The following is a 13,000-nucleotide window of genomic DNA, read 5'->3' on the forward strand; positions in this document are numbered from 1 at the left end:
ATAACCCTGCCAAAATTTTAAGTTTTCTTGTGAAATTGTGACCTTTTTCTTGTGAAATTCCAACTCATTTTTCACAACAAGATTTTTTATATTTGCATAGTATGTATATATTATTAATGTTGTAAATACAAATGTTTATATATCTAGAAAGGGTGTTCCTAAAGAGGTAGGCTTTTTTCGGAGGTCTCAAGAAGGTAAGAAATGCAAGCATGTGTGTGGAAAGGGGGGCCCTCACAGCCTACAAACCAAACGTGGGTCCACACAAAGTAGGCAATACATAATGTGTGTGTGTGTGTGTGTGTGTGTGTGTGTGTGTGTGTGTGTGTGTGTGTGTGTGTGTGTGTGTGTGTGTGTGTGTGTGTATATCGAGATATACTGTAATAACTTGAAGTAAATAATGAAGATTAAAAAACAATTACAAACAAAAAATTAATAAAAGCAGTCTTTTTCTCACAATGTGTCGACTTTTGTCTCATAAAATTGGCAACAATTTTTCATATTCTTTCTGTTTTCTGTAACATTGCAATATTTTCCCGTAAAATTATTACTTTTTACTGCAAAATGATGACATTTGTCGTATAAATTTCGGACTTTTATCACGATATTGCCAATTTGTTGTTGTTCTTGTGAAATAGTGACATTTCTTTGAGTAAATGTATGACTTTTGTCGAGTAAAATTCTGATTATTATTATTATAATATTGCCAACATTTTAAAGTTTTCTTATAAAACTGTGACTTTTTTATCGAGTAAAATTACAACTTTTTTTTAATAAAATTGCCAACATTTTAAGCTTTTCTTGTAAAATTGTAACTGTTTTGAGTAAAATTCCAACTTTTATCATAATATTGCACCAATGTTCAGTTTTTCTTGTCTAATTTTGACTTGTGTTGAGTAAAATTCCGACTTTTATTATAACACTGCCAAAATTGTAAGTTTTCTTGTGAAATTGTGACCTTTTTCTTGTGAAATTGTGACCTTTTTCTTGTGAAATTCCAACTCATTTTTCACAACAAGATTTTTTATATTTGCATAGTATGTATATATTATTAATGTTGTAAATACAAATGTTTATATATCTAGAAAGGGTGTTCCTAAAGAGGTAGGCTTTTTTCGGAGGTCTCAAGAAGGTAAGAAATGCAAGCATGTGTGTGGAAAGGGGGGCCCTCACAGCCTACAAACCAAACGTGGGTCCACACAAAGTAGGCAATACATGTGTGTGTGTGTGTGTGTGTGTGTGTGTGTGTGTGTGTGTGTGTGTGTGTGTGTGTGTGTGTGTATATCGAGATATACTGTAATAACTTGAAGTAAATAATGAAGATTAAAAAACAATTACAAACAAAAAATTAATAAAAGCAGTCTTTTTCTCACAATGTGTCGACTTTTGTCTCATAAAATTGGTAACAATTTTTCATATTCTTTCTGTTTTCTGTAACATTGCAATATTTTCCCGTAAAATTATTACTTTTTCATGTAAAAATGATTACTTTTTACTGCAAAATGATGACATTTGTCGTATAAATTTCGGACTTTTATCACGATATTGCCAATTTTTTTGTTGTTCTTGTAAAATAGTGACATTTTTTTTAGTAAATGTATGACTTTTGTCGAGTAGAATTCTGATTATTATTATTATAATATTGCCAACATTTTAAAGTTTTCTTATAAAACTGTGACTTTTTTATCGAGTAAAATTACAACTTTTTTAAAATAAAATTGCCAACATTTTAAGCTTTTCTTGTAAAATTGTAACTGTTTTGAGTAAAATTCCAACTTTTATCATAATATTGCACCAATGTTCAGTTTTTCTTGTCTAATTTTGACTTGCGTTGAGTAAAATTCTGACTTTTATTATAACACTGCCAAAATTGTAAGTTTTCTTGTGAAATTGTGACCTTTTTCTTGTGAAATTGTGACCTTTTTCTTGTGAAATTCCAACTCATTTTTCACAACAAGATTTTTTATATTTGCATAGTATGTATATATTATTAATGTTGTAAATACAAATGTTTATATATCTAGAAAGGGTGTTCCTAAAGAGGTAGGCTTTTTTCGGAGGTCTCAAGAAGGTAAGAAATGCAAGCATGTGTGTGGAAAGGGGGGCCCTCACAGCCTACAAACCAAACGTGGGTCCACACAAAGTAGGCAATACATGTATGTGTGTGTGTGTATATCGAGATATACTGTAATAACTTGAAGTAAATAATGAAGATTAAAAAACAATTACAAACAAAAAATTCATAAAAGCAGTCTTTTTCTCACAATGTGTCGACTTTTGTCTCATAAAATTGGTAACAATTTTTCATATTCTTTCTGTTTTCTGTAACATTGCAATATTTTCCCGTAAAATTATTACTTTTTCATGTAAAAATGATTACTTTTTACTGCAAAATGATGACATTTGTCGTATAAATTTCGGACTTTTATCACGATATTGCCAATTTTTTTGTTGTTCTTGTAAAATAGTGACATTTTTTTGAGTAAATGTATGACTTTTGTCGAGTAAAATTCTGATTATTATTATTATAATATTGCCAACATTTTAAAGTTTTCTTGTAAAACTGTGACTTTTTTATCGAGTAAAATTACAATTTTTTTTTAAATAAAATTGCCAACATTTTAAGCTTTTCTTGTAAAATTGTAACTGTTTTGAGTAAAATTCCAACTTTTATCATAATATTGCACCAATGTTCAGTTTTTCTTGTCTAATTTTGACTTGCGTTGAGTAAAATTCCGACTTTTATTATAACACTGCCAAAATTTTAAGTTTTCTTGTGAAATTGTGACCTTTTTCTTGTGAAATTCCAACTCATTTTTCACAACAAGATTTTTTATATTTGCATAGTATGTATATATTATTAATGTTGTAAATACAAATGTTTATATATCTAGAAAGGGTGTTCCTAAAGAGGTAGGCTTTTTTCGGAGGTCTCAAGAAGGTAAGAAATGCAAGCATGTGTGTGGAAAGTGGGGCCCTCACAGCCTACAAACCAAACGTGGGTCCACACAAAGTAGGCAAGACATGTGTGTGTGTGTGTGTGTGTGTGTGTGTGTGTGTGTGTGTGTGTGTGTGTGTGTGTGTGTGTGGGTGGGTGTATATCGAGATATACTGTAATAACTTGAAGTAAATAATGAAGATTAAAAAACAATGACAAACAAAAAATTAATAAAAGCAGTCTTTTTCTCACAACGTGTCGACTTTTGTCTCATAAAATTGGTAACAATTTTTCATATTCTTTCTGTTTCTGTAACATTGCAATATTTTCCAGTAAAATTATTACTTTTTCATGTAAAAATGATTACTTTTTACTGCAAAATGATGACATTTGTCGTATAAATTTCTGACTTTTATCACGATATTGCCAATTTTTTGTTGTTCTTGTAAAATAGTGACTTTTTTTTGAGTAAATGTATGACTTTTGTCGAGTAAAATTCTGATTATTATTATTATAATATTGCCAACATTTTAAAGTTTTCTTATAAAACTGTGACTTTTTTATCGAGTAAAATTACAACTTTTTTTTAATAAAATTGCCAACATTTTAAGCTTTTCTTGTAAAATTGTAACTGTTTTGAGTAAAATTCCAACTTTTATCATAATATTGCACCAATGTTCAGTTTTTCTTGTCTAATTTTGACTTGCGTTGAGTAAAATTCCGACTTTTATTATAACACTGCCAAAATTTTAAGTTTTCTTGTGAAATTGTGACCTTTTTTTTGTGAAATTCCAACTCATTTTTCACAACAAGATTTTTTATATTTGCATAGTATGTATATATTTTTAATGTTGTAAATACAAATGTTTATATATCTAGAAAGGGTGTTCCTTTCTAGATAAGGGGGCGGGGATAATATTGACTGCATCTTCACTGTGTGTGTGTGTGTGTGCGTGCGTGCGTGCGTGCGTGCGTGCGTGCGTGCGTGCGTGCGTGCGTGCGTGCGTGCGTGCGTGCGTGCGTGTGTGTGTGTATATCGAGATATACTGTAATAACTTGAAGTAAATAATGAAGATTAAAAAACGATTATAAACAAAAAATTAATAAAAGCAGTCTTTTTCTCACAATGTGTCGACTTTTGTCTCATAAAATTGGTAACAATTTTTCATATTCTTTCTGTTTCTGTAATTGTTGGAATAATTGTTTGTAAGTTATCACAAAAGAAACGTTGTATTATGAATGCTGTCTTCCGAGGCCTAACAAGAGGAAGAAGGCTCGTGAAACGCCACTGTGATTTCAACGCGGACAGATGGCAGGATCTGCTCAACTTCCAGAGGAACTCTCTTTGAAGTGTTAAACGAACTCTCTCTGAAGTATTTCACAAACTCTCTTCCAACTATTTGGTAACCGAGGTCAACGCTATTTACGACCCGCTGCCCTCTTGAAGTTGCTTACTGTAAGCAACCACCCGCCCGCGTAGAAGAAGAAAAAGCGCGCGGATATCACCGTACGTTTCATTTCCTTTGTGTGTTTACATCTGTAAAGACCACAAAATGGCTCCTACTAAGCGACAAGGATCCGGTTCATGAAAAGACGCAATCTCTCCATCCGCACACGGATTACTATTTCACAGCAACTGATATTCCTGTGAACCGCACTGTGGATACAACGGGAGCACGTACGGTGAATATTCGCACCACAGGGAATGAGAAGTCATCCTTCACTGTGGTTCTAGCTTGCCATGCTAATGGCCAGAAACTTCCACCCATGGTGATATTCAAAAGGAAGACCTTGCCAAAAGAGACCTTTCCAGCCGGCGTCATCATAAAAGCTAACTCGAAGGGATGGATGAAGAAAAGATGAGCGAGTGGTTAAGGTAAGTTTAAGTTTACGCGAAGAGGCCGGGTGGCTTTTTTCACGCAGCTCTGTCCATGTTGATATACGTATGTTTGTGATTGCACATTTGCGTACATTTTGGGAGTGAACAGAGTTGTTAGAACGCTGGTTTTTAATATATTATTAAAGTTTGACTGACCTATCTGACTGTTTTTTTGACATTCCTTTAGCGCAGTTAGATACGGCTTACAACACGGGGCGGCTTATAGGTGGACAAAGTTTTGAAATATGCCGTTCATTGAAGGCGCGGCTTTTAACCCAGGGCGCCTTATGGTGCGGAAAATACGGTATTCTTGTTTAACTCACACTTACGTGTAACTTACAAATGACAATATATTTATTTATTTAAGTGTGTATCAAACTGGTAGCCCTTCGCATTAATCAGTACCCAAGAAGTAGTTTTTGGTTTCAAAAAGGTTGGTGACCCCTGTACTAGGGCATCAAATCAGTGTCAGTTGAGTCGGTCCATAGGTTGCCTGTAGGGATTTTTAATGTCCAGCAGATGTCAGTATTTAGTGACACAGTATCGACACAGTATCAATACAGTTTTGCAATGCGTCAAAACGCTTCATGACGCCTCATCAACCCATCACTACTGACTGGAGTGCTCGCTTTAGACAAAACTGTAACCAAGTTTTGAGCAAATTAATAACATACAAAACATTTAAAAATGCTCCAGGATGATATTAACAATTCAATTGCATTTGTGTCTAAATATTGGTCTATTTTTTTTAAGTTAATTCAAATCATGCAAGCAAGTGATTCATCCAAATTCAAAAGTGAGATTAGTTTGATTAAAAAAATAAAAAAAATCATTTGACAGTCCTAATTTATGTATGTACTTTTATATACTGTGTGTGTTTGTGTGTCTCAAGGCAATGACTCATCACTCACTAATTAACCACGGCCTCAGTGGAGCCCACGCCGGACTAAATTGAAGTAGACTATTTCACAAGTGAGAGACCGATATGGAAGAGGAAAGAAAATACTAATTAATGATTTTAAAGACCAGCAGCAGGTGGAAAAAGATGGCTGGTGTCATCACGAGTCGACATTTAAAGTGAACGGGTGTCACCTGCTAGTAATGGGTTGATGAGGCGTCATGAAGCGTTTCGACACATTGCAAAACTGTATTGATACTGTGTCGATACTGTGTCACTAAATACTGACATCTGCTGGACATTAAAAATCCCTACAGGCAACCTATGGACCGACTCAACTGACACTGATTTGATGCCCTAGTACAGGGGTCACCAACCTTTTTGAAACCAAAAACTACTTCTTGGGTACTGATTAATGCGAAGGGCTACCAGTTTGATACACACTTAAATAAATAAATATATTGTCATTTGTAAGTTACACGTAAGTGTGATTTAAACAAGAATAGCTAAATAAATACATTTTATATATATAAAAAAATGGGTATTTCTGTCTGTCATTCCGTCGCACTTTTATTTTTCCTTTTACGGAAGGTTTTTTGTAGAGAATAAATGATGAAAAAAACACTTAATTGAACGGTTTAAAAGAGGAGAAAACACGAAAAAAATTAAAATAAAATTTTGAAACATAGTTTATCTTCAATTTCGACTCTTTAAAATTCAAAATTCAACCGACAAAAAGGAGAGAAAAACTAGCTAATTTGAATCTTTTTGAAAAAATTAAAAAAAGAATTTATGGAACATCATTTGTAATTTTTCCTGATTAAGATACATTTTAGAATTTTGATGACATGTTTTAAATTGGTTAAAATCCAATCTGCACTTTGTTAGAATATTTCACAAATTGGACCAAGCTATATTTCTAACAAAGACAAATCAGTATTTCTTCTAGATTTTCCAGAACAAAAAATTTAAAAGAAATTCAAAATACTTTGAAATAAGATTTAAATTTGATTCTACAGATTTTCTAGATTTGCCAGAATAATTTTTTTGAATTTTAATCACAGTAAGTTTGAAGAAATATTTCACAAATATTCTTCGTCGAAAAAACAGAAGCTAAAATATTTATTCTTTACAATAAAAAATAAATAAATTTACTTGAACATTGATTTAAATTGTCAGGAAAGAAGAGGAAGAAATTTAAAAGGTAAAAAGGTATATTTGTTTAAAAATCCTAAAATCATTTTTAAGGTTGTGTTTTTTCTCTAAAATTGTATTTCTAAAAGTAAGAAGAAGCAAAGTAAAAAATAAATGAATTTATTTAAACAAGTGAAGACCCATCCATCCATCCATTTTCTACCGCTTATTCCAAGTGAAGACCAAGTCTTTCAAATATTTTCTTGGATTTTCAAATTCTATTTGAGTTTTGTCTCTTTTAGAATTAAAAATGTCGAGCAAAGCGAGACCAGCTTGCTAGTAAATAAATAAAATTTAAAAAAATAGAGGCAGCTCACTGGTAAGTGCTGCTCTTTGAGCTATTTTTAGAACAGGCCAGCGGGCGACTGATCTGGTCCTTACGGGCTACCTGGTGACCGCGGGCACCGCGTTGGTGACCCCTGCCCTAGTATATACAATAATATAAACCAAGTCATTGTATTTCATTTAGGATTATTTCATATCGTCATTTAAATAAAAATATATGTTTATCTTTTTTAGATACAGTCAATAAATAATGTGAACATGTATCATAACATGGAAATCTAAGAGAACGTGTTGTGGATGATTGTGGACTGGGAATTTTTTTAATTTTATTTTTTTACACATTTTTATAAAAAAAACAAAAAGTTTTTCCGACGTATTACATTTTAGACGATTTCTCTTCTTAGTTATTATTTCTCCGGCTGTAGAAAAGACACGCTCACAGGGCACAGAGGAGGCGACACAGTTGGCGTATCGGTCACGTGACCAAAACAGCTCATGATCGGTCACGTGACTTTCTAAAAGCGGTACGCGCACCGACACAGGGTTTTGCTCTATGAGCTCGACGCATGCGCCGATGCATCGGTGTTGCCGGACCCATCACTATTGTGCACAGCAATGGCATCTTACCTTGGTGTGCGCAATGAGCAGGCAGTTGGAGTGCTCGTGCTCGCAGGCAATCTCGTACTGAGGCAGCATGTCGGCCAGCTGCTGGACAAAGGCGACCACTTCCTGGTGCCACGGCACGTTGGCCATGGTCAGGCTGCTGGCCGAGCTCTCGCCGCAGTATGTCACACCCTGCACACACACACACACCGAGAACACAACAGGAGATGACTGAGTGCCGCGTGATAGAGTGGAAACTCGATTTTTGAACTTAATTGGTTCTTGGACAGGGTTTGTAAATCCAAAAGTTTGTATAGTGAAGTACATTTCTCTATAAGAAACCATGTAAATATGAATAATGGGTTCCATCCTCGACAAAAGTCCATATTGTAGTGAAGGCTTGTACACTTTGAACTAGGGATGTCCGATAATGGCTTTTTGCCAACTCTTTAATTACCGATAACAATATCAACCGATATCATACCTGCCAACTTTTGAAATCAGAAAAACCTAGTAGCCAGGGTCCAGGGGCCGTAGGCCCCGGTAGGGGGGTTCAGGTTCGCCCCCCGACGCAAAATGATTATTAGCATTCAGACAGGTTAAAATGTTGCTAAAACCATCACTTTTCTATCAGTCACAGTGACTTTTCAAAACAAAAATATTCCAGCAAAAATCATATGGGTTGATTGACATGTTTATTCTGCAAGCTAACTTCAATAGTTTGAAATTATTTTGACAGTTAATGCCAGTTATCCTGTCAACCTTTCACAAGACTTCAATTTGTTAATTGAAAGTATAAACACTTTTTACAGTAAACAAATGGTAAAACAGTACTAAACAATTCCATTCAAAAAAAAATTGGTGTCATTAACTTTCTGTCCAAGCTTGTATAATCTACTGCCTTGTTCAATTGTAAAAAATATTCTGTGCCTAAAATTCACATTTCTATCACAATTATCATACTGTAAACATGGTAAGCTAACTTCATTAAAATTAATAGTCCTGTCAATAGCATGGAATTACAATTCAAATGTAGTTTTTTTGTAAGCCTTTCAAAAGAATTCAAAATATGAAAAATGAATGAAAATTAATTGAAGCCATCAGACACTTGAAAAGTGGCACATCACATCTCTAATGTAATCATTTGAACTTTTCAACAGAAATAGCACTGCAAAAATATTAAGGACATACTTCTGTATTTTGGTAGTTATGCTGTCAACATTTAACAAGATTTCTTCAACTTGGACTTGAAAGCATAAATAGTATAAACACTTTTAACAGTATAACAGTACTAAACAATTCCAATAGATAACATTGGTGTCATTACCTTTTTGTGGCTAAAATCCAAATTTAGCAACGGCATTAGACTTGTGTTTTTTTGTCCCAACGTGGTCTTTTACATCGCTAATTCCTCCGTGTCCGATCGAAAAATCTTGTCTGCACAAGGTGCAATTCGCGTAGTTTTCACCCTTTTTGGAACGGATAATTATTCCCGGATAGGCTTTTGAATATTCTTCACGGAATGACTGCAGTTTTCTTTTCGGTTTAAGACTCGTTTGCGATTTTTCTCCGGCTGATTTCATGATCGTTCGCTCGTTTGGAAACAATGGCAACTGGCGCCTCGTGCTTGGCAGCGGTGCTATAAATAGCCTCGCGCATTTAAAAAAAAAAATTTTTTTTAATTAATGAAAAACCGTATTTTTTATCACTGCAACCGTAACCCGGAATAGGTTGATGAAAACCGTACTAATTACGGGAAAACCGGAGTAGTTGGCAGGTATGCCCATACTCTCTGAGCACTCCCCACAGGACTTCCCGAGGGACACGGTCGAATGCCTTCTCCAAGTCCACAAAACACATGTAGACTGGTTGGGCAAACTCCCATGCACCCTCAAGGACCCTGCCGAGAGTATAGAGCTGGTCCACAGTTCCACGACCAGGACGAAAACCACACTGTTCCTCCTGAATCCGAGGTTCGACTATCCGGCGTAGCCTCCTCTCCAGTACACCTGAATAGACCTTACCGGGAAGGCTAGGGAGTGTGATCCCACGATAGTTGGAACACACCCTCCGGTTCCCCTTCTTAAAGAGGAAGTCAGACACAAAACAGAAAATGCTTGGTGGAGGTAATAATTGGCAAAAATGTTCTGGGAGGAGAGAGCGTGGATGAAACCAGGAACATTTCTTTTTAGAGCTGACATTTCTTCCGTGTTTTCCTTGCACACGGCGTGCGTCTTAAAGATTGTTTGTGCATTCGGGCCCACGCCGTGCGGACGGAGCACCATGCCTGACACAATTGATGATGGCAGCCGCACCTTGAGGCTCGCTGAATAACAGCCCACCAGCCGGGACTCCGAATAAATCACAGGTCGGGGCCAGACGACGGGCGGCGGCTGAACTGATATCACCCGTGATGAATGGGGGGGGCAAGAAAAGCTCTGTCTTCGAGGAACTACACAAGCTTAAATGAGTTTTTTGGCCCGGTAAACCTAGGCCAAATTACGCTCAGTGGACAACAAGCAGCTGTTTAGGCTTTGAATGCGTTACTGCATGCCGACCAGAGGTGCTTCGGAAGCATTGATGCCCAGAGGTGGGTAGTAACGCGCTACATTTACTCCGTTACATCTACTTGAGTAACTTTTGGGATAAATTGTACTTCTAAGAGTAGTTTTAATGCAACATACTTTTACTTTTACTTGAGTATATTTATAGAGAAGAAACGCTACTTTTACTCCGCTACTTTTATCTACATTCAGCTCGCTACTCGCTACTCATTTTTATCGATCTGTTAATGCACGCTTTGTTTGTTTTGGTCTGTCAGACAGACCTTCATAGTGCCTGCGTTTCAACAAATACAGTCACTGGTGACGTTTCACTTCGTTCCACCAATCAGATGCAGTCACTGGTGACGTTGGACCAATCAAACAGAGCCAGGCGGTCACATGACCTGACTTACACAAGTTGAAAAACGTATTCGGGTGTTACCATTTAGTGGTCAATCGTACGGAATATGTACTGTACTGTGCAATCTACTAATACAAGTTCCAATCAATCAATCAAAAGTGTGAAGGAAAAAAGACAATTTTTTATTTCAACCGTACATCCCGTCAAAAGCCTAAAGACTGACTGCACAGTTCCTGTCTTCACAATAAAAGTGCCGCTCCATCGCGCCTGCGCTTTCAAAATAAGAGTCTCCGAAAGCCAGCGCAAGCAAGCTAGCAAGCTACGGAGTTTGCCGCCAATGTATTTCTTGTAAAGTGTATAAAAAACGAATATGGGAAGCTGGACAAATAAGAAGCCAAAAACCAACCACTTTCATGTGGTATTAGACAGAAAGGAGGAACTTTTTTTCTCCTCCATTTGAAAAGGTGGACGTTATCAGCACTACTGTCTGATTACAATCAACGCAAGTCATCAGAATCAGGTAATACACCAACTTATATTCTTGTTTTCATGAAAGAAAGAAATCTATATGTGTTAAACATGCATGTATATTCATTAAAACACCTTTAACATGTAAACAAAAACGGCAAAATAAATAAATATACATTATATACTGTATATATCAATGTATGTATATATATATATATATATATGTGTATATATATATATATATATATATATGTATATATATATATATATATGTATATATATGTATGTGTGGGGAAAAAATCACAAGACTATTTCATCTCTACAGGCCTGTTTCATGAGGGGGGGTACCCTCAATCATCAGGAGATTTTAATGGGAGCATTCGCATACCATGGTTTATATAGGGCACAGAGTGGGTGGGTACAGGCTGGCCTAGGGGCGTGGTGATTGGCTCATGTGTTACCTAGGAGGTGTTTCCGTCTATGGCGGCATGCTGTGACAATTTCGCTGCGCTTGTTGAGGGATGACAGGTCTGGACGGTAAATAATAAACAGCTTCTCTTTCAAGCATAGGCAGGCCAGCCTGTACCCACCCACTCTGTGCCCTATATAAACCATGGTATGCGAATGCTCCCATTAAAATCTCCTGACGATTGAGGGTACCCCCCCTCATGAAACAGGCCTGTAGAGATGAAATAGTCTTGTGATTTTTTTTCCCACACATACATATATTGCGCTCTACTACGGTATCGAGCACTATTTTTTGGATAACCTTATTAAGACATATATATATATATATATATATATATATATATATATATATATATATATATATATATATATATATATATATATATATATATATAATGTGTGTGTGTGTGTGTATATGTTACTCATCAGTTACTCAGTACTTGAGTAGTTTTTTCACAACATACTTTTTACTTTTACTCAAGTAAATATTTGGGTGACTACTCCTTACTTTTACTTGAGTAATAAATCTCTAAAGTAACAGTACTCTTACTTGAGTACAATTTCTGGCTACTCTACCCACCTCTGTTGATGCCTCACTGAGAGGATAAATCAGAGCATGAACAAGCATTGGACAAGGGGGAGGTGCATTTGGACGGGAGGAGAGGGCGAGTGATTACTGTGAATAAAAACACCTTCATCTCACAGAGGAAGAAATGTGTCACTGAATTCAATTATTGCAATTTCCTGGTTTTCGACCCTAAAGCGCCAACATTCTACTGAAGGACAAACACTCACTGGCTCCTTCATTAGGTGCACCAGTCATGCAATGCAACACAAAAGTCCTGCAACCTGATTCATGGATTTGAAAAGCTCTGCATTTTTGTATCCTTAAATTTGACTTTACGTCACTTTTTCCCAAAGATCGTGGCATCATACTTAAAGAGTAGTGATGTGTGGCTCGATACTAAAATATTGGCACCGCCAATACCAGATCCTCCATCCATCCATTTTCTACTGCTTGTCCCGTCCTTATGCTCTAATATCAATACTTCTGATACTTTAATTCAGGGGGGTCCGAACTTTTTCTACCGAGGCTCGCATAATGAAAAGTCAACGGACACCACACATGGGACCATTTAGTAAGTAAGAATTGTTTTAGTTATATTGTAAAACTCACAAACGTTATTTGGAGTGATGAATGAAGAATCCATAAGAGTAAAAACGCTATGGACGGCTAGAAAACAGAACGGCACGTGTACTTCCGGTTGACAGCTAAGTCTAAACAGAAGCAGCACTGCAGCACCAGCAGTGAGCGAACTCGTCCAAAAGATGGCGCCATAGCACAAACAATAACACACCTTTTGAG

The 13,000-nt window shown here is 36.0% G+C and overlaps 1 protein-coding gene across 2 annotated transcripts in view; it reads right to left on the reverse strand.

Annotated features, from left to right (window-relative positions):
* The window catches only part of tyw1 (tRNA-yW synthesizing protein 1 homolog (S. cerevisiae)), a 138,644-nt gene that overhangs the window by 13,694 nt on the left and 111,950 nt on the right, over positions 1 to 13,000 (reverse strand). For both annotated transcript variants that reach the window (XM_061972205.1, XM_061972204.1), the window contains exon 15: positions 7,819 to 7,986. In XM_061972205.1, the coding sequence (XP_061828189.1) occupies positions 7,819 to 7,986 (168 nt within the window). The remainder of the gene's footprint in view (positions 1 to 7,818; positions 7,987 to 13,000) is intronic.

This window comes from Nerophis lumbriciformis, linkage group LG17, assembly GCF_033978685.3.
Source record: "Nerophis lumbriciformis linkage group LG17, RoL_Nlum_v2.1, whole genome shotgun sequence".
Lineage (NCBI taxonomy): Eukaryota > Metazoa > Chordata > Actinopteri > Syngnathiformes > Syngnathidae > Nerophis > Nerophis lumbriciformis.